General features: G+C 35.6%; 2 protein-coding genes across 3 annotated transcripts in view; one reads left to right on the forward strand and one right to left on the reverse strand.

Annotated features, from left to right (window-relative positions):
* LOC102803561 (uncharacterized) overlaps window positions 1-17,435 on the forward strand; it is a 67,806-nt gene extending 50,371 nt beyond the window's left edge. The window contains exons 5-11 of the mRNA XM_085493779.1: window positions 10,779-10,904; window positions 11,127-11,211; window positions 13,552-13,649; window positions 14,015-14,242; window positions 14,888-15,086; window positions 15,812-15,935; window positions 16,080-17,435. Of these exons, the coding sequence (XP_085349905.1) occupies window positions 10,779-10,904; window positions 11,127-11,211; window positions 13,552-13,649; window positions 14,015-14,242; window positions 14,888-15,086; window positions 15,812-15,935; window positions 16,080-16,112 (893 nt within the window). The 3' untranslated portion in view covers window positions 16,113-17,435. The remainder of the gene's footprint in view (window positions 1-10,778; window positions 10,905-11,126; window positions 11,212-13,551; window positions 13,650-14,014; window positions 14,243-14,887; window positions 15,087-15,811; window positions 15,936-16,079) is intronic.
* Window positions 17,436-18,023: 588 nt separating this feature from the next.
* Window positions 18,024-23,492, reverse strand: LOC144346273 (uncharacterized). Of its 2 annotated transcripts, XM_078007146.2 has the most exons (4): window positions 23,309-23,492; window positions 22,080-22,127; window positions 21,661-21,765; window positions 18,024-20,721 (listed from the first exon to the last, which is right to left on the reverse strand). In XM_078007146.2, exons 1-4 carry the CDS (start codon window positions 23,408-23,410, stop codon window positions 20,608-20,610), a joined length of 369 nt encoding a protein of 122 aa, XP_077863272.1. In that variant the 5' UTR covers window positions 23,411-23,492; the 3' UTR covers window positions 18,024-20,607. The 2 variants fall into 2 exon arrangements, with proteins under 2 accessions (XP_077863272.1, XP_085349932.1); XM_085493806.1 differs by lacking the exon at window positions 18,024-20,721 and having other exon boundaries at window positions 21,513-21,765.
* Between the last annotated feature and the right edge of the window lie 38 nt (window positions 23,493-23,530).

Consider the following 23,530-nt stretch of genomic DNA (forward strand, 5'->3'; position numbering starts at 1 on the left):
CTACATTGCTTTATTCAACACTGTATTCCAAATCATCTGTTGTTCTATTCTGATTGACAGTTCCTGTTTGATCTCTACCCACTATAGAGGTGTGACTACATTGCTTTATTCAACACTCTATTCCAATCATCTATTGTTCTATTCTGATTGACAGTCCCTCTTTGATCTCCACCCACTATAGAGGTGTGGCTATATTTCTTTATTCAACACTGTACCCAAATCACCTATTGTTCTATTCTAATTGACAGTCGCTCTTTGATCTCCACCCACTATAGACTTGTGACTATACTGCTTTATTCAACACTGTACCCCCATCATCTATTGTTCTATTCTAATTGACAGTCCCTCTTTGATCTCCACCCACTATAGAGGTGTGGCTATATTGCTTTATTCAACACTGTACCCAAATCACCTAATGTTCTATTCTAATTGACAGTTCCTCTTTGATCTCCACCCACTATAGAGGTGTGGCTACATTGCTGTAATCAACACTGTACCCAAATCACCTATTGTTCTATTCTGATTGACAGTCCCTCTTTGATCTGCACCCACTGTAGAGGTGTGGCTATACTGCTTTATTCAACACTGTACCCCAATCATCTATTGTTCTATTCTGATTGACAGTTCCTGTTTGATCTCCACCCACTATAGAGGTGTGACTACATTGCTTTATTCAACACTGTATTCCAATCATCTGTTGTTCTATTCTGATTGACAGTTCCTCTTTGATCTCTACCCACTATAGAGTTGTGACTATATTGCTTTATTCAACACTGTACCCCAATCATCTATTGTTCTATTCTGATTGACAGTTCCTGTTTGATCTCTACCCACTATAGAGGTGTGGCTGTACTGCTTTATTCAACACTGTACCCAAATCGCCTATTGTTCTATTCTAATTGACAGTCCCTCTTTGATCTCTACCCACTATAGAGTTGTGACTATATTGCTTTATTCAACACTGTACCCCAATCATCTATTGTTCTATTCTAATTGACAGTTCCTGTTTGATCTCCACCCACTATAGAGGTGTGACTATATTGCTTTATTCAACACTGTATCCCAATCATCTATTGTACTATTCTGATTGACAGTTCATGTTTGATCTCTACCCACTATAGAGGTGTGACTACATTGCTTTATTCAACACTCTATTCCAATCATCTATTGTTCTATTCTGATTGACAGTTCTTGTTTGATCTCCACCCACTATAGAGTTGTGACTATACTGCTTTATTCAACACTGTACCCCATCATCTATTGTTCTATTCTGATTGACAGTTCTTGTTTGATCTCCACCCACTATAGAGGTGTGACTATATTGCTTTATTCAACACTGTATCCCAATCATCTATTGTACTATTCTGATTGACAGTTCATGTTTGATCTCTACCCACTATAGAGGTGTGACTACATTGCTTTATTCAACACTCTATTCCAATCATCTATTGTTCTATTGTGATTGACAGTCCCTCTTTGATCTCCACCCACTATAGAGGTGTGGCTATATTTCTTTATTCAACACTGTACCCAAATCACCTATTGTTCTATTCTAATTGACAGTCCCTCTTTGATCTCCACCCACTATAGAGTTGTGACTATACTGCTTTATTCAACACTGTATCCCCATCATCTATTGTTCTATTCTAATTGACAGTTCCTGTTTGATCTCCACCCACTATAGAGTTGTGACTATATTGCTTTATTCAACACTGTACCCCAATCATCTATTGTTCTATTCTGATTGACAGTTCCTGTTTGATCTCCACCCACTATAGAGGTGTGACTACATTGCTTTATTCAACACGGTATTCCAAATCATCTGTTGTTCTATTCTGATTGACAGTTCCTGTTTGATCTCTACCCACTATAGAGGTGTGACTACATTGCTTTATTCAACACTCTATTCCAATCATCTATTGTTCTATTCTGATTGACAGTCCCTCTTTGATCTCCACCCACTATAGAGGTGTGGCTATATTTCTTTATTCAACACTGTACCCAAATCACCTATTGTTCTATTCTAATTGACAGTCGCTCTTTGATCTCCACCCACTATAGAGTTGTGACTATACTGCTTTATTCAACACTGTACCCCCATCATCTATTGTTCTATTCTAATTGACAGTTCCTGTTTGATCTCCACCCACTATAGAGTTGTGGCTATACTGCTTTATTCAACACTGTACCCCATCATCTATTGTTCTATTCTGATTGACAGTCCCTCTTTGATCTACACCCACTATAGAGGTGTGGATTGTTCTATTTTGATTGACAGTCCCTCTTTGATCTCCACCCACTATAGAGGTGTGGCTATATTGCTTTATTCAACACTGTACCCAAATCACCTAATGTTCTATTCTAATTGACAGTTCCTCTTTGATCTCCACCCACTATAGAGGTGTGGCTACATTGCTGTAATCAACACTGTACCCAAATCACCTATTGTTCTATTCTGATTGACAGTTCTTGTTTGATCTCCACCCACTGTAGAGGTGTGGTTATACTGCTTTATTCAACACTGTACCCCAATCATCTATTGTTCTATTCTGATTGACAGTTCTTGTTTGATCTCCACCCACTATAGAGTTGTGACTATACTGCTTTATTCAACACTGTACCCCATCATCTATTGTTCTATTCTGATTGACAGTCCCTCTTTGATCTCCACCCACTATAGAGGTGTGGCTATATTTCTTTATTCAACTCTGTACCCAAATCACCTATTGTTCTATTCTAATTGACAGTCGCTCTTTGATCTCCACCCACTATAGAGTTGTGACTATACTGCTTTATTCAACACTGTACCCACATCATCTATTGTTCTATTCTAATTGACAGTTCCTGTTTGATCTCCACCCACTATAGAGTTGTGACTATACTGCTTTATTCAACACTGTACCCCCATCATCTATTGTTCTATTCTAATTGACAGTTCCTGTTTGATCTCCACCCACTATAGAGTTGTGGCTATACTGCTTTATTCAACACTGTACCCCATCATCTATTGTTCTATTCTGATTGACAGTCCCTCTTTGATCTACACCCACTATAGAGGTGTGGATTGTTCTATTTTGATTGACAGTCCCTCTTTGATCTCCACCCACTATAGAGGTGTGGCTATATTGCTTTATTCAACACTGTACCCAAATCACCTAATGTTCTATTCTAATTGACAGTTCCTCTTTGATCTCCACCCACTATAGAGGTGTGGCTACATTGCTGTAATCAACACTGTACCCAAATCACCTATTGTTCTATTCTGATTGACAGTTCTTGTTTGATCTCCACCCACTGTAGAGGTGTGGTTATACTGCTTTATTCAACACTGTACCCCAATCATCTATTGTTCTATTCTGATTGACAGTTCTTGTTTGATCTCCACCCACTATAGAGTTGTGACTATACTGCTTTATTCAACACTGTACCCCATCATCTATTGTTCTATTCTGATTGACAGTCCCTCTTTGATCTCCACCCACTATAGAGGTGTGGCTATATTTCTTTATTCAACTCTGTACCCAAATCACCTATTGTTCTATTCTAATTGACAGTCGCTCTTTGATCTCCACCCACTATAGAGTTGTGACTATACTGCTTTATTCAACACTGTACCCACATCATCTATTGTTCTATTCTAATTGACAGTTCCTGTTTGATCTCCACCCACTATAGAGTTGTGACTATACTGCTTTATTCAACACTGTACCCCCATCATCTATTGTTCTATTCTAATTGACAGTTCCTGTTTGATCTCCACCCACTATAGAGTTGTGGCTATACTGCTTTATTCAACACTGTACCCCATCATCTATTGTTCTATTCTGATTGACAGTCCCTCTTTGATCTACACCCACTATAGAGGTGTGGATTGTTCTATTTTGATTGACAGTCCCTCTTTGATCTCCACCCACTATAGAGGTGTGGCTATATTGCTTTATTCAACACTGTACCCAAATCACCTAATGTTCTATTCTAATTGACAGTTCCTCTTTGATCTCCACCCACTATAGAGGTGTGGCTATATTGCTGTAATCAACACTGTACCCAAATCACCTATTGTTCTACTCTGATTGACAGTCCCTCTTTGATCTCCACCCACTATAGAGGTGTGGATTGTTCTATTCTGATTGACAGTCCCTCTTTGATCTCCACCCACTATAGAGGTGTGGCTATATTGCTTTATTCAACACTGTACCCAAATCACCTATTGTTCTATTCTGATTGAAAGTCCCTCTTTGATCTCCACCCACTATAGAGGTATGGCTATACTGCTTTATTCAACACTGTACCCAAATCACCTATTGTTTTATTCTGATTGACAGTCCCTCTTTGATCTCCACCCTCTATAGAGTTGTAACTATACTGCTTTATTCAACACTGTACCCAAATCACCTGTTGTTCTATTCTGATTGACAGTCCCTCTTTGATCTCCACCCACTATAGAGTTGTGGCTTTTTTGCTTTATTCAACACTGTACCCCCATCATCTATTGTTCTATTCTGATTGACAGTTCCTGTTTGATCTCCACCCACTATAGAGGTGTGGCTATACTGCTTTATTCAACACTGTGCCCCAATCATCTATTGTTCTATTCTGATTGACAGTCCCTCTTTGATCTCCACCCACTATAGAGGTGTGGCTATATTTCTTTATTCAACACTGTACCCAAATCACCTATTGTTCTATTCTAATTGACAGTCCCTCTTTGATCTCCACCCACTATAGAGTTGTGACTATACTGCTTTATTCAACACTGTACCCCCATCATCTATTGTTCTATTCTAATTGACAGTTCCTGTTTGATCTCCACCCACTATAGAGTTGTGACTATATTGCTTTATTCAACACTGTACTCCAATCATCTATTGTTCTATTCTGATTGACAGTTCCTGTTTGATCTCCACCCACTATAGAGGTGTGACTACATTGCTTTATTCAACACTGTATTCCAAATCATCTGTTGTTCTATTCTGATTGACAGTTCCTGTTTGATCTCTACCCACTATAGAGGTGTGACTACATTGCTTTATTCAACACTCTATTCCAATCATCTATTGTTCTATTCTGATTGACAGTCCCTCTTTGATCTCCACCCACTATAGAGGTGTGGCTATATTTCTTTATTCAACACTGTACCCAAATCACCTATTGTTCTATTCTAATTGACAGTCGCTCTTTGATCTCCACCCACTATAGACTTGTGACTATACTGCTTTATTCAACACTGTACCCCCATCATCTATTGTTCTATTCTAATTGACAGTCCCTCTTTGATCTCCACCCACTATAGAGGTGTGGCTATATTGCTTTATTCAACACTGTACCCAAATCACCTAATGTTCTATTCTAATTGACAGTTCCTCTTTGATCTCCACCCACTATAGAGGTGTGGCTACATTGCTGTAATCAACACTGTACCCAAATCACCTATTGTTCTATTCTGATTGACAGTCCCTCTTTGATCTGCACCCACTGTAGAGGTGTGGCTATACTGCTTTATTCAACACTGTACCCCAATCATCTATTGTTCTATTCTGATTGACAGTTCCTGTTTGATCTCCACCCACTATAGAGGTGTGACTACATTGCTTTATTCAACACTGTATTCCAATCATCTGTTGTTCTATTCTGATTGACAGTTCCTCTTTGATCTCTACCCACTATAGAGTTGTGACTATATTGCTTTATTCAACACTGTACCCCAATCATCTATTGTTCTATTCTGATTGACAGTTCCTGTTTGATCTCTACCCACTATAGAGGTGTGGCTGTACTGCTTTATTCAACACTGTACCCAAATCGCCTATTGTTCTATTCTAATTGACAGTCCCTCTTTGATCTCTACCCACTATAGAGTTGTGACTATATTGCTTTATTCAACACTGTACCCCAATCATCTATTGTTCTATTCTAATTGACAGTTCCTGTTTGATCTCCACCCACTATAGAGGTGTGACTATATTGCTTTATTCAACACTGTATCCCAATCATCTATTGTACTATTCTGATTGACAGTTCATGTTTGATCTCTACCCACTATAGAGGTGTGACTACATTGCTTTATTCAACACTCTATTCCAATCATCTATTGTTCTATTCTGATTGACAGTTCTTGTTTGATCTCCACCCACTATAGAGTTGTGACTATACTGCTTTATTCAACACTGTACCCCATCATCTATTGTTCTATTCTGATTGACAGTTCTTGTTTGATCTCCACCCACTATAGAGGTGTGACTATATTGCTTTATTCAACACTGTATCCCAATCATCTATTGTACTATTCTGATTGACAGTTCATGTTTGATCTCTACCCACTATAGAGGTGTGACTACATTGCTTTATTCAACACTCTATTCCAATCATCTATTGTTCTATTGTGATTGACAGTCCCTCTTTGATCTCCACCCACTATAGAGGTGTGGCTATATTTCTTTATTCAACACTGTACCCAAATCACCTATTGTTCTATTCTAATTGACAGTCCCTCTTTGATCTCCACCCACTATAGAGTTGTGACTATACTGCTTTATTCAACACTGTATCCCCATCATCTATTGTTCTATTCTAATTGACAGTTCCTGTTTGATCTCCACCCACTATAGAGTTGTGACTATATTGCTTTATTCAACACTGTACCCCAATCATCTATTGTTCTATTCTGATTGACAGTTCCTGTTTGATCTCCACCCACTATAGAGGTGTGACTACATTGCTTTATTCAACACGGTATTCCAAATCATCTGTTGTTCTATTCTGATTGACAGTTCCTGTTTGATCTCTACCCACTATAGAGGTGTGACTACATTGCTTTATTCAACACTCTATTCCAATCATCTATTGTTCTATTCTGATTGACAGTCCCTCTTTGATCTCCACCCACTATAGAGGTGTGGCTATATTTCTTTATTCAACACTGTACCCAAATCACCTATTGTTCTATTCTAATTGACAGTCGCTCTTTGATCTCCACCCACTATAGAGTTGTGACTATACTGCTTTATTCAACACTGTACCCCCATCATCTATTGTTCTATTCTAATTGACAGTTCCTGTTTGATCTCCACCCACTATAGAGTTGTGGCTATACTGCTTTATTCAACACTGTACCCCATCATCTATTGTTCTATTCTGATTGACAGTCCCTCTTTGATCTACACCCACTATAGAGGTGTGGATTGTTCTATTTTGATTGACAGTCCCTCTTTGATCTCCACCCACTATAGAGGTGTGGCTATATTGCTTTATTCAACACTGTACCCAAATCACCTAATGTTCTATTCTAATTGACAGTTCCTCTTTGATCTCCACCCACTATAGAGGTGTGGCTACATTGCTGTAATCAACACTGTACCCAAATCACCTATTGTTCTATTCTGATTGACAGTTCTTGTTTGATCTCCACCCACTGTAGAGGTGTGGTTATACTGCTTTATTCAACACTGTACCCCAATCATCTATTGTTCTATTCTGATTGACAGTTCTTGTTTGATCTCCACCCACTATAGAGTTGTGACTATACTGCTTTATTCAACACTGTACCCCATCATCTATTGTTCTATTCTGATTGACAGTCCCTCTTTGATCTCCACCCACTATAGAGGTGTGGCTATATTTCTTTATTCAACTCTGTACCCAAATCACCTATTGTTCTATTCTAATTGACAGTCGCTCTTTGATCTCCACCCACTATAGAGTTGTGACTATACTGCTTTATTCAACACTGTACCCACATCATCTATTGTTCTATTCTAATTGACAGTTCCTGTTTGATCTCCACCCACTATAGAGTTGTGACTATACTGCTTTATTCAACACTGTACCCCCATCATCTATTGTTCTATTCTAATTGACAGTTCCTGTTTGATCTCCACCCACTATAGAGTTGTGGCTATACTGCTTTATTCAACACTGTACCCCATCATCTATTGTTCTATTCTGATTGACAGTCCCTCTTTGATCTACACCCACTATAGAGGTGTGGATTGTTCTATTTTGATTGACAGTCCCTCTTTGATCTCCACCCACTATAGAGGTGTGGCTATATTGCTTTATTCAACACTGTACCCAAATCACCTAATGTTCTATTCTAATTGACAGTTCCTCTTTGATCTCCACCCACTATAGAGGTGTGGCTACATTGCTGTAATCAACACTGTACCCAAATCACCTATTGTTCTATTCTGATTGACAGTTCTTGTTTGATCTCCACCCACTGTAGAGGTGTGGTTATACTGCTTTATTCAACACTGTACCCCAATCATCTATTGTTCTATTCTGATTGACAGTTCTTGTTTGATCTCCACCCACTATAGAGTTGTGACTATACTGCTTTATTCAACACTGTACCCCATCATCTATTGTTCTATTCTGATTGACAGTCCCTCTTTGATCTCCACCCACTATAGAGGTGTGGCTATATTTCTTTATTCAACTCTGTACCCAAATCACCTATTGTTCTATTCTAATTGACAGTCGCTCTTTGATCTCCACCCACTATAGAGTTGTGACTATACTGCTTTATTCAACACTGTACCCACATCATCTATTGTTCTATTCTAATTGACAGTTCCTGTTTGATCTCCACCCACTATAGAGTTGTGACTATACTGCTTTATTCAACACTGTACCCCCATCATCTATTGTTCTATTCTAATTGACAGTTCCTGTTTGATCTCCACCCACTATAGAGTTGTGGCTATACTGCTTTATTCAACACTGTACCCCATCATCTATTGTTCTATTCTGATTGACAGTCCCTCTTTGATCTACACCCACTATAGAGGTGTGGATTGTTCTATTTTGATTGACAGTCCCTCTTTGATCTCCACCCACTATAGAGGTGTGGCTATATTGCTTTATTCAACACTGTACCCAAATCACCTAATGTTCTATTCTAATTGACAGTTCCTCTTTGATCTCCACCCACTATAGAGGTGTGGCTATATTGCTGTAATCAACACTGTACCCAAATCACCTATTGTTCTACTCTGATTGACAGTCCCTCTTTGATCTCCACCCACTGTAGAGGTGTGGCTATACTGCTTTATTCAACACTGTACCCAAATCACCTATTGTTCTATTCTGATTGACAGTTCCTGTTTGATCTCCACCCACTATAGAGGTGTGACTACATTGCTTTATTCAACACTGTACCCCAATCATCTATTGTTCTATTCTGATTGACAGTTCCTGTTTGATCTCTACCCACTATAGAGGTGTGGCTATACTGCTTTATTCAACACTGTACCCAAATCGCCTATTGTTCTATTCTAATTGACAGTTCCTGTTTGATCTCCACCCACTATAGAGTTGTGACTATATTGCTTTATTCAACACTGTACCCCAATCATCTATTGTTCTATTCTGATTGACAGTTCCTGTTTGATCTCCACCCACTATAGAGGTGTGACTACATTGCTTTATTCAACACTGTATTCCAAATCATCTGTTGTTCTATTCTGATTGACAGTTCCTGTTTGATCTCCACCCACTATAGAGTTGTGGCTATACTGCTTTATTCAACACTGTACCCCATCATCTATTGTTCTATTCTGATTGACAGTCCCTCTTTGATCTACACCCACTATAGAGGTGTGGATTGTTCTATTCTGATTGACAGTCCCTCTTTGATCTCCACCCACTATAGAGGTGTGGCTATATTGCCTTATTCAACACTGTACCCAAATCACCTAATGTTCTATTCTAATTGACAGTTCCTCTTTGATCTCCACCCACTATAGAGGTGTGGCTATATTGCTTTATTCAACACTGTATCCAAATCACCTAATGTTCTATTCTAATTGACAGTTCCTCTTTGATCTCCACCCACTATAGAGGTGTGGATTGTTCTATTTTGATTGACAGTCCCTCTTTGATCTCCACCCACTATAGAGGTGTGGCTATATTGCTTTATTCAACACTGTACCCAAATCACCTAATGTTCTATTCTAATTGACAGTTCCTCTTTGATCTCCACCCACTATAGAGGTGTGGCTACATTGCTGTAATCAACACTGTACCCAAATCATCTATTGTTCTATTCTGATTGACAGTTCCTGTTTGATCTCCACCCACTATAGAAGTGTGACTATATTGCTTTATTCAACACTGTATTCCAATCATCTGTTGTTCTATTCTGAATGACAGTCCCTCTTTGATCTCCACCCACTGTTGAGGTGTGGCTATACTGCTTTATTCAACACTGTACCCCAATCATCTATTGTTCTATTCTGATTGACAGTTCCTGTTTGATCTCCACCCACTATAGAGGTGTGACTACATTGCTTTATTCAACACTGTATTCCAATCATCTGTTGTTCTATTCTGATTGACAGTTCCTCTTTGATCTCTACCCACTATAGAGTTGTGACTATATTGCTTTATTCAACACTGTACCCCAATCATCTATTGTTCTATTCTGATTGACAGTTCCTGTTTGATCTCTACCCACTATAGAGGTGTGGCTATACTGCTTTATTCAACACTGTACCCAAATCACCTATTGTTCTATTCTAATTGACAGTCCCTCTTTGATCTCTACCCACTATAGAGTTGTGACTATATTGCTTTATTCAACACTGTACCCCAATCATCTATTGTTCTATTCTAATTGACAGTTCCTGTTTGATCTCTACCCACTATAGAGGTGTGACTATATTGCTTTATTCAACACTGTATCCCAATCATCTATTGTACTATTCTGATTGACAGTTCCTGTTTGATCACTACAGGCTATATTTATTGATGTCTTGTTTAAATTCTTATTCTAATAGGTTCAATTGGTTCCTCAGCATTTCTGCCACTTATTACAGTTTCAGGAGGTACACTTCATTTATCCAATTTCAACGTAGTCCATAAATGCATTGAGGAACCTACTGACACCATTGTTGTTAATAATGGTGAGTATTACTTGTATTCATTGACCATTATTTTTGTTTAAAAATAGTAAGAAATTATTTTGAAGTGTCAATAATTGCATGTACATTTGTATTCACAGTATAAAATTATGTTTAAAATTATGAAGTAGAGGTAAGTAATACTTTGCAATCTGAATAAACTATTAGTTGTAAGGAAATACCAGTAACAGTAGTACTAAAACACTTTTTTGGCTTCCTTGTCAGGTGGAAAGTGCAATATTACCAATGTTCAGTTTCAAGGTGAAAATTCTACTTTCTGTTTGCTTCAACATTCAGAAGTATCTATTGGGTAAGCTGTACAACAAATAAAATTTTTAGTCCCCGTACGGACGCAGTGCGTGCGTCCGGACCTGTATCTTAGAAATGCCTGGACCAATCACAATCAAACTTCACACATACATCATACATGATATTATACATAGGCACGTAAATTTGTTTCACGATCTGATTCAAGATGGCCGAATAGCGGCCATTTTTGTGCTAAAAATCATCAAAATCAAGCATTTCTCGGCTGTTTACTGATAGATTTTGTTCAAACTTGGTATATACATTATACATTATGGGATCTTGATGCAAATAATTTTGTTTTTCAGATAAGATTCAAAATGGCTGACTGGCGGCCATTTTGTATTAATGAATGTGGTTCTCGTGCCATATCTCTGACTTGCTTTCACTGATTATGTTCAAATTTTAAATATTCATTATACATCATGTCATAGATAAACAGATATATTGGTTTGACAATCCTATTCAAAATGGCCGAATGGTGGTCGTTTTTGTGCTAAAAAATCATCAAATATCAAGCATTTATGGGTGGATTTCGTTCAAACTTGGTACATACATTAGACATTACAGGTTCCTGATGCTCATCATTTTATTTTTCAGATGGTTGACTGGCAGCCATTTTGTTTTAATGATTGGGCTTCTAGAGCCATATCTCTTAAATGCTTTGACTTATTATATTTAAATTTTATATATTTGTTATACATCATTCAAAATGGCTGATTTTGAATGCTGTTCCAGAGCAATATCTCTCAATATGGACAAGTACTTGTTTGACGATCAGATACAAATGTCAATCATTTTAATGTTTAAAAATCATATTCCTGACATGGTTATATTTCAGCTATATTATTATAAACAAAACTATATATCTTAAATGGGACCTTGATGCAAATAATTTTGTTTTTCAGATAAGATTCAAAATGGCGGCCATTTTGTTTTAATGAATGGGCTTCTAGACCCATATCTCCGACTTGTTTTGACTGATAATATTTTCAAATTTTAAATATTCATTATACATAATGTCATAGATAAACAGATATATTGGTTTGACGTTCCTATTCCAAATGTTGGTCATTTTTGTGCTAAAAAATCATCAAATATCAAGCATTTATGGGTGGATTTCGTTCAAACTTGGTACATACATTAGACATTATGGGTTCCTGATGCTCGTCATTTTATTTTTCAGATTGAATTCAAAATGGCTGACTGGCAGCCATTTTGTTTTAATGATTGGGCTTCTAGAGTCATATCTCTTAAATGCTTTGACTTATTATATTTAAATTTTATATATTCATTATACATCGTTATATATATACATGTATTCAAAATGGCTGATTTTGAATGCTGTTCCAGAGCAATATCTCTCAATATGGTCAAGTACTTGTTTGACGATCAGATACAAATGTCAATCATTTTAATGTTAAAAAATCATATTCCTGACATGGTTATATTCCAGCTGTATTACTATAAACAAAACTATATATCTTAAATTTAATAACTAACGGGGACTGTGCCATGCATGGTTTGTCTCTTGTGTGATTGGTTGTTTTCTGTAGTTTATGATTAGTTCCATTAAATATAATGTAGTATGTGGTTGGTTGCATTGAACATGCTGTAGTGTGCGATTGAATGCTTCCAATTGTCTTCAGCATGTGATAAGTTGCTTTGAAATTTCTACAAAATTTGCTCTTATTTAATTGTTTGAAATTACATTTCATACCTACTATATGTAGTTTTAAAACACATGGAACAATCATTTACCCTTTATTTAGAAAAAGCTATTATTTAATTTATACACTGTAAGTGTATGGTAGGAATTTAACTGTTTGTGGTGAGCATGCATAGTTAAGCATTCAATAAGCATGAGGGGTTTAGACCACAATTATTTAACATTTTCATGATTTATACAGTTTGTTCAGGTATTATGTGAAATTTAGTGTGTAAAAATATAATTCTAGATGTACTTCATCTCATGTACCTTGGCCATACCCAAGCTATAATTATATACCATATTTTCTCTATTAGTAGCGTATACATTTAAATAAATAACAGAGGTATGTCTATAATCAAAATAATCATATTTTAATAATCCAGCTTTTTAATACAGAAAATGCAATTTTTGATTACCGGTAATGTGTGTTTCAATTGAAGTTTTGCTTCCATAGAGAAAATACACTATCCATGGAAATTGTAGAATGCTCATTTGCCACTTAAAACAACTAGAAGAATTAATTGAAATATCGCTTTTTGAGTATGGTAGGTTTGATTAGGTTAGAGTATTAACCCTATAATTTCAACTTACTTATAGATTGCACAATATATTTATTGATTTGATTGTTCATAGGAAATGTCGACTAATAGGAGGTAGCACAGCAATATCAGTGTCTAATAGTTCTACATTAAAACTCACTGATACAGTTATATCAGCATTCACTCACGTTGGTAAGTTGGTAATTTCTTTATTTGATTATAATAGCCAAGAGAGGCAGGTTAGTGTGAAGTATACATGTATGTGTGGTGTCTTGTGCAAATCACCTCTGTTGTAATCTTATACATGATATACTGTAAAAGGGTTGGTTATTCACTCAGTTTTAATTCTGCTTATTTTGCTGACTGGAAAATTGTGCTAAATTAATACCCAGTGAATATGTAAAATTTAGCATTGAACACATTATCTAAATGATAAAACTGTGAATTTAAAACCCACTGAATATGCCTGAAATGGTAAATCAGCGAAATTTAAACCCAGTGAAAATTAGTCATTTTACAGTATGTCTGTAATTTTAATAACGTGATGAATTTTGCAGGTGTTAATATAATTAGTGGTGCATCTGCTAACATACAAAAGTCTACTGTTAGTTGCTGTGGACAGCATGCAATACTGAGCCATAATGGAGCACAAAGAGTTGAACTTATCCACAGTAAGATTATTAGTAATTCAAACTGTCAAGAAGGCCATGTCCCAGCTGTACAACTATCTGCTGGAAAACAAAATCTCATCAGACATTGTGAGATTTTGAAAAACGGAGGACCAGGTATTTCAAAACTTTGTATTATTCATCCCATGAAAAAAAAAATACCCCAAAATGTTAAATTTTTTTTTAAAAAAAAAGGATTTTTTCACCTTGTTCTTAGTTCTTAAAATTGAGAATTAGTGGACCCTGGAAAATCAACAAAATGATTATATGAAAAGTTGCTTATGTAAACAAATATCCAATTATACTTCTGGGCAAGTATTACACACATGATCAAGGCAATGCATAACCCAAAAATATTATAGAATTTTATAGCTTACGATTAAAAAAATATCTACCTAGAAATTACCAAGAAATATTAGGATTGAGCAAACTTCCTGCAAAACTTTTGTGAGTTTGTCCTCTTTACAGTGAAAGCCGAAGGTTTGGTCATTGAGATTGCTCTGATAAAACTAGAACAACTTATTACTTTTCTTCAAAATAATTTCAATTATCAGTAGAGTTAGTCTACAGTCCTGACATAATATAAATATGTTGGACCGTAGACAAAAGTCTGTAGGTACTTAACACTATTTTGAAACAAAACAGGTAATCAGTTTTTCTAATCCTACAACTTCCAGAGAAATCTTGTGGTTTTTTCTGTACTATCATTCATCATGAACTGCTTTTTACTTAAGTGGCATTTTTGTCAATGTCTCATTGTAGGAATACGAATAACTCACGGATCTGAGTGTGCCATAGAGGACAGTATATTTAAACAGAACCCTATTGCGATAAATGTAATCGGGAGAAGTCGATGCAGTATAATAAGATGCAGGATGGTGGAGGTATCTGTGGGTCTGGATATCTTGCATAATCAGAATGGTCAAGTATTTATGAAAGATAACACCATCAAGCCGTCAATGTAAGTCTTGAAATTGATCACATTGCTGATTTTTACTGAAATATGCAAAAACTGTTCATCATAAATATTAAAGCAGCTTGCAGTATTTAGACACATTTGAAAGTGCCATGAAGACCACTACTCATTGAGATAAAATTAATTCACCTTGTGAGTAACCAAACAGTGTAATTTTCCCATAGCGTTAAGTCCTAACCTGGTGGCCATCTCAAATTTAAAATTCATCAAAATACATTTAATTGAGTTTCTTAGATTAAGTACCAAATGTTTTTTTGTAAAAGTCAGTAATAATTTAACAAAATTTCAGGACATTTCTATGTCAAAAGTGTATCCATCCTTAACAAGTAAACCCTGTTGTCTCAAAATAAGTTTAGAACACTTTGTCTAAAATGGCAGCTAGCTCAATGTGACATTTCTAATTATTTGCCATATTTTGGGTGTAAACGGTAAAATTAACAAAAATCACTTGAAATGATTGAAGAAAAGTAGGACATTTTAAAAAACAAAACAGCAAACTGCTGATGCCCTGTGAGCATCTGAATTCCTGCATACCATATTTGTTATATTAGAAGTGCATTAGCTCACACTTGTTGATCCATGCTGTTTGATAAATGTTGGACTTACATGTATGTGCTTTTATTGAAGACAAGTTACTAACAGAAAACATATAGTATAGTTTATTTGATTGTTATTGAGTAACTGATTTTCAAATTATATTTTTCATTCAGAGCTGAGGTAATGATGTTGTCATCTGACAGCATTCCAACAATGGTTGGACGATTACATAAAGTCAAGTTACGTGACGATGTATCATCCAAACACATCAGGACACCCAGATTAGAAACTTTACAGGTAATACACTCACTAAAATGTATGTGTATATTTTGCATTGTGTTATATATATATTTTTTATTTCCTTGTTATTTGCATCATATTGCATCCCAGCTAAAAAAAAAATGTTTCATCTGAGACTCTTTATTTCTTATTATTCAACAGAAAGTTGTTGCTCCCAAGAAGTTTGTGAGATAGATGAAGACTCCATGACTTGTGTATTTGATGCATGATTGAACTGATTACATATTAGATGTTCCAAGATGTCTTCTCAGTAATATGGCTTGAAACAAATAACCTTTGCATATAGACCTTTTGCATTTATTGTACATAATAATACGTATACACCACTATATGTTTTACTTGTTATTTCAATGGGACACATTTGGTGAGTCTCTATAATGGTCACCAATGTATATCTTGAGAAAAACACCAAAACAAGCATGTATGTTGTTTCATACCACCAGCCCGGTATAGTGCAAATTCGGATGTGCAAATCGCATTTGTAAGATTAGCAAGATCAGGTTCTCCACTGTGTGGGGTCCAGTTCTATGTTCTTTGCCATCCCATAAGGGTATTGGAAATTGGTCTAGTGCTTCATAATTGGGCAATAAATTATTTGGTCATGAAAAGTACAATTCTGATATGAATCAGAATTTTAGTAGTCAATTATTACTTGGTTGAATTTTTCAGATGGTGATAAATCAAATCAAAATATGGTGATAAATCAAAAAAATTATCAATTTACATAACATATATTGCAATATACAAACGTTTTTAAATGGGTATTACAGTCACACTCATGACTTGACAAAAACATATCAATAGTATATCCGTATAATTAATACAGAATTTTTTTATTATATATTTGATCTTACTTTTTTATTGTTCTGTGGTATTTAAACAATTTTTCCTGTAATACTGCTCCTAATAATCAGCAAAGTTGATAGAAATATTAATATTTGTCAACGGATTTTCACAATACTTGCTATGGGACTATTATCATTTTTCGTTGATTTTTCTGCACACTGTTGCATCATTTGTACTAAATATAAATAATGAACTACACAGTCAAGCTTTTTGTCACTGTGAACAACATAATTTTCAATCATTTCATATTTTATACATCAAAACAGTATTTGGTCACTAGAGGGCACACAACTACGGTAATTGGAGTATGCCAGTGACTACTGCATTTGCTCTGTGTTTTATAATTACATACTCCGGTTTGATTGCTGCCAGAATTTAAACAATGAAATATTATATTATTGGTTTAAAGTTGCACAATGTGTTGTAAATTTAATCAAAAGTATTTATTGTACAACTTTTTTCCAAATTTCAACTTTTAAAAATAAAATGTTACTTATATTGTATTTCTGTCAAATTTTAAAAATGTTTGTCATTATTGTATTGTGTTGATCAAGAAAATTTTTCTGAATATTTAATGAAATTTATTTGATTTCTGAAAAAATATGGACTGATTTTTTTTTTTTAATAATAAATGTTGTATGTGCAAACCTGTTCAGTTGTATTCAACCCTGTCAGCAAATTATTTTAAAGGAAGTTCTGTTTTTTTCATCATACGACCAACTCTCTCATGCACTGAAAAAGGTAAGGTGGTATGTTTATATTACTGTGTTGCTGCAATGTTCTAAATTTGTTACCACGTACATAGTCTTGTGGATTTAATAATTGTGATGCTATAGCATCGTCCGCCCGCCTGCACTGTGTTTTGTTCATTCATGGGAATGCCAAATCCAAATTTTTAGAACAGAATCAGCAAACTTCTTTGCGTGGAGTCCAGTCAAACCTTGGTGGCAGCCATGTTTGTTTTTATTATTAAAAGACGCTTTCGCGCATAATCACTCCATATTTGGAATTTGCATTTCCTAATAATTATTATCAGCAGCGAACAACAGCAGTTTTTATTTTTGAGGACAAACGACCAGTTCTAGCCAACCAGTTACTATGCGCACACACACAACATAAACAAGTACAGCCTTTAACATAATTTAAAGCTACCGCGGTACTGTCAAATTGTCTAATTTTTTCACAATTTTTCACAATCTTCATTATTACTATTGCAAATCCAAATTATTTGAGATACAATTATGTGTAAAGGTAACAATTGTTGGTACAAGAGCATGGCTTTTAATGGATGGACTAATAATAAACAATCAATTTATTTCACATGTCAATTAAAAAAAAAATTACAAATGTTCATCATTGCATGCCTGCAAAATGAATAAAACTATATTTATACTGTTTAGTGGCCTAGACATGTGAACATACAAGAATAGAATAAATCAAGCATAATATTCAGGTCAGATATTACTTCTAATTGTCAACCCTTCATCAAGACATCTTCAAGGCATAATGGACTGCCAAGTGTTTCCTTTATATGAAGGATACTGAACAAATGATGTAAAAACATTGAAACAAAAACTTGTTTTTATTTCAGCCCCCTTCCCATAGTTTTGATCCCTACTGGGTTTTCTACTTGTCATAACCACTCTCACTGCCTCCACTGCTAACTTTGGATCAATCCAAATTTATTTCAATGCACATTTATATTAGAAAACAAGTTTTTGTGTTTTTGTTTTTATTGAAAATGTTATACTTTTCATTAGTTTTACATTACAGCATCGTAATACTGCACTCTCCACAAAAGGCGTGACCATTAGAATTTAGGGGGGGGATAGACCATTTTCCGTTCACTGCGAGAATCGCGCGTTATGCGTGAAATCGAACGTAAAAACAGGACAAACAAAGGTCATAGCGTCGTAGTCGCGTCAAAAATCGCGTTGGATTCGACAAGCGCGAAAGTATTTCGGGGACATTTCCATGCTTAATAATGTGCTGTCCACATTTGATGATAGGCAATTTCGATTAAGTAAGGGTATTCGGAAGCAATACTCCTCTGTCGAAGATCGGCCGGTCAATATAAGCTGCGAAATAAAGAAATTCTAGTTCAAAATCAAATCGTTCGATTTTTGCGGCAGACGTTCGACGCATGTCTTTCATGCATCTCGCGAGATCTCGCAATTGTACGGAAAATCACCTATTGAACTACCTCTCTAATTATAGTTTGTCACTAGTTTGGGGCCAGATTCAAATTTGTCTGTATCAAGTACAAGTAGGATGTCTTTTTTTTCTATAATTCTCTCTGTAGATATGTTTTTCATATTTTCAGTGCAGATTCTTTTTTAATCCACCATCTAAACCAACCTCTATCCATAACAGGCTGATCCACTTTCATTTTTGGTACCTACAATAATATTTAAAGTAAATGGGCTGAAATAATATTTATGATGACAAATAAGATTATACATGTATTTACATGATCTAATAATTCAGAATTTCGGATTCACTCATAAATATTGCCTGTATTGTCTATCGAGATCTATACCACACCAGAGGTACATTACTTGGGGTTTGCAACTACGGTGACATGATACCAAGATCCCGTCACAATCTCGCTCTCGCATAAGCGTTCCAACTCAGAAAAATGCGAATGCGCATGCCCGAGGTAACTAGGATACTGGGATGTCCAGGTGGATCAAAATAGCTGCCCACGATATGACGGATTACGAGAACTATATTTTCTGTACATTTTCGATGTATTACATTTTTCACTATGATAGTGACAAGAAAAATTTTATTTTTTCATTACAAACCTTGAACATTGATATGTGTCTTGTCAGAAGGTCGTAGCTTCAGTCTCGCTATCTACGAGAAGAGACTTGAATGGGATCTTGACATGATGTCACCATACAGTACTATGCGAGTTGCAAACCCCAAGTAATGTACCTCTGACCACACTTAAATGTAAGATAAATGTCAGAACAAACGTCAAATCTACTGAAATCAACATAAGGGTCAGATAAAGGTCTCCATGACTTCTAGATTCGATAATGAACTTGGGCAAAACTTATCAAGTTCTGAACATATACCATTCACCACGTACAACTGCAATCATGTACGCTGTAATTTTGATTCAGGATTTTATACTTTCTTTTTTTTTTTTTATAAAATAATGCTAAAGTTTTTCCGTGTTCAAAGTAAATAAAGAATATTGTTTCATTGTAAATTTTTCTAAATTAATAATTTTTGGCTGCACAACAAAGGCCTTCCTTTCATCATTATAAATATTTATGAATTTCATAATTCAAACTGAGCTGAGAGGGTTCTATTGGCCGATATAAAATGAAGAGATAATCATATTTTTTCACTTAATTTCAAAATTATTCGTATGCCATTTATAAGCAATGAGACCGAAGGCCAACTATGATTGTAAAGAACCTGTCACGTTACTTAAAGGGCGGTAGTCGTCACGCTGCGCATGTGCGACATTTGTGTTGATAAACATTGATTCTCCCACAATCCAATGCACTCTTCTTATGGAAGCACAAATATGAGGTTTGACCTGGGCGTGACTTGCACTAATTACCGCCGGTGACTCCTTCGATACCTTCCAATCACCTAAAAATACCTAATTAAAGCTTGGTAACGTCTCAGTTTTAATTCGCAAAAGTCAAAGCGGCCATCTTTGTTTATATGAGACGCATATACCTCGCGCGTGCGTGGCGCAACAACTACCGCCCTTTAAGTTCACATTGTATACAGCCTCATTCCATGAACATGTCTTGATTTGTAATTCTTCTTGGTGAGATGTGTACAACGAAGTTTTGCTTCAATCAAAGATTAATACGCAGGTAAATATAGATTCTAATATAGTGCACAATCCGGTGAAGTAGAAGAACCAGGTTTTGCCTTTTTCAAGTGCACCAGAACGCACAAAATATATCTATGCACAAAAAAACAAGAAGAAATGAATATTTCTATGAATTATCATTAGAAAAATGCTGATCATTTTCAAACATAATAAACAGTAGACAATGTTTGGTAATCTTTGTCTTGAGTAATTATTCAAAATAAACATTTCTGGCAATGGCCCTCCCTCAGTCACATATGAGAATGTTATATTTGACTTATTCAAAATGATTTTCTTTCGGCACCAAACTAATCACAGCACCTCATTTCTTGAAAGTATTTTTCAAATATTTTTCTATAATTTCTATTTCATTTTAAACAAAACATAATTTCCATCTTGATCAAAATAGGGAAAAGGTTGTGTTTATATAGTGAAATTTGTCAAAAGTTGACTTTTGCGTTCAAAGGGTTTAAACACTGACTACCGGTACTGTAAAATCTGTATTAACAGCTGCGGCTTCTATTAAAATGGTACAATGCAACAGAGGGGATGCGGCTTCTATTAGAGCATCTACACACTGGTTCTCAATTGTTCAAAGAGAATGGGTGCGACTTCTATTAGGGATGCGGCTTCTAATACAGATTTTACGGGCTTACGCTGAGAGATATGTATATGACACCAGCTATCCCATGTTTCGGCACCCCTAAACACAAGGTACTCTCTATCAAACAAAAAATCCAAATCTTCTTAAAAAACAGCTATGGAACAAAACAGCAACAACTATCAGTGTATTAGGCTACATTTTGTGTTCATTCCATATTCTGTATTCACCATTGGCTGCAAATTGTTTTTGATTTGTTTTATTTTTTTTAGAAAAGTTTTTATTTTTTGTTTTCCTTTTTAGATTGTAGTTTTTTAATTTCTTTCTGTAAGACCCTTTTTATCCTTTCCTAAGGATTTTATGCGTCTAATAAAAAAAAAACAATGACCACCTTGGTAGAAAGCATTGATAGATGCATTAGTGTAACTTACCATGATACATTGTATTAAAACAAATCCTAGTAAACTGACTCCGAGCAAGATATATAATGCTTCATTTGCAACCACACTTCTGTAAATACTTAATGCTACTGTCAACTGTGTACCAGAAAAATCATTAAAGCAAGTAAGTAAACAAATGGCCGCTTAGATGTCATTGAGAGAGAGAGAGATAGTTGCATTTTCTATCGTCATTGTTTTCACTGTTTCAAAATACCATAGTTACATAGGTCATGGGAATGGATGCAATAACAGGAGGAAATGGAACACTAAGGGGAGGGGCGGGTATCATGTTTCTAATTTTCAAATAAGATTTATCGTTAACAAAAGAAGCAATTATTCATGGTCAACACAAAAACTATGATTATAGTATATAATTTCACAAGTGATATAAAACTAATTGATGAACTTACCAAAACCATCACAATTACCACAGCAATAAAAACTACCTGCATAACTTTCTGTGAAAAAAAAAGGATAAAACTGCACATTGAGGGTTTCAGTAATGCACCAGTTAATGCCACAGTCAGCTTGAAAGTATTATTATGTAGTGCAATAGAAAGAACAAGGTTTAGAAAGCATATCATGCAATGATGTTGTTTTTCTAATTAGGGAGGGTGTGGCATTCATGCAAATTTTCAGTTAGGAAATGTTTTAAGTTTGCTGCTTTTCGCCAATTTGTAAAATGTTTGTCACAGTGTAAGGCCTGCTTCTAGCAGTGAAATAACCCCCTGTCCAGTGTGAGTAAGCAGGCCTTACACTGTGACAATTTCTTTTCGGATATCTGATTTCCAGTTATTATCAGAGGCTTACCTTTGTTTTACATGAATTAAATCGTAGTTTTTGCATCGAATTGTGTGTTGTTGCAATTTTGATTAATGGACACGCCAGGTTTGAATGCAATCTGTCCATGCACAACCAAGATCCAGTAAAAATAATTCACTTGAAATTTTTCAAGCAACTACTGGGTCTGAACAAATTCACTGCAAATTTAGTATGTAGAGCTGAGGTTGGAATTGCAATTGAAAAAGGAAAGCATGCCCAGCCAAAGATGTCCTGAGATTGAAGATAAACTACACTTTTTATTACTTTGCCCTAAATATCACTTAGACCGCCAAAAAATCCTGACATATGTTGAATTCCCAGATAAAATCACCAATTCATTCCAGAAACTTATATATCTACTTAAAAATAGAGAAGAGGAAATGATCAAAAACATTGGAAGTTTTATAAACAGGTGCTTCACAACACGAAATGATAATGCATAAATTTCTTGTAATACTACTTTTGTTAGCAATATATACAGCTGAGTAGAAGTGTCCTTTTTCTTTTTTGCGATTTGGAGTTGAATAGGAGATGCACTACAAATAGATCAAGTACGGTACGTATGCAAGGACACAAGAAACAATCTCACTTGCGTATTATGTTGATTACCTACTAGTTGCACGATCTATCCGCTAGTGACGTCACCGCATAACGGTTACTTTTTAGTACAAATACAATTTATCAGTGAGTCGCGGAAATAATTCTTCATTGTTACATCAATGACTGTTTGTCATTATCATCCGGGTATCTTATGCACTTCGTCATATTTATGATATCAACAACGACCAAACAATGAAATTAATAAAAATAAACTTACAGCCCTCTGGGTCTGTTCCTTGTCATATAACAACCGATTCTCGCCTGATTCTGGCGGTTGTTCGAGTGGTTTCCCACTTATTAAAAGAGATTTGTCCGACATATTTGTCGTATCAAGCACTTGCCGCTGTATCAAAGCAGAACTTAGACAATACACAGGTACAAGAATATAAGGGAAGGTTCATGACCTCACAACGAAGGTTCAAGAGTTCCTGGTTATACC

This window comes from Saccoglossus kowalevskii, chromosome 19 (genome assembly GCF_978046115.1).
Source record: "Saccoglossus kowalevskii chromosome 19, keSacKowa6.1, whole genome shotgun sequence".
Taxonomy (NCBI): domain Eukaryota; kingdom Metazoa; phylum Hemichordata; class Enteropneusta; family Harrimaniidae; genus Saccoglossus; species Saccoglossus kowalevskii.

What these genes read in the sequence shown, in the direction of transcription:
- LOC144346273 (XM_085493806.1), bottom strand. Translation starts at nt 23,410, where the DNA reads ATGTCGGACAAATCTCTTTTAATAAGTGGGAAACCACTCGAACAACCG. An exon ending in AGGAACAGACCCAGAGGGCT is followed by an intron (nt 22,128 to 23,308) that starts GTAAGTTTATTT and finishes TTTTTTTCACAG; the next exon opens with AAAGTTATGCAGGTAGTTTT. An exon ending in TGGTAATTGTGATGGTTTTG is followed by an intron (nt 21,766 to 22,079) that starts GTAAGTTCATCA and finishes TCTGGTACACAG; the next exon opens with TTGACAGTAGCATTAAGTAT.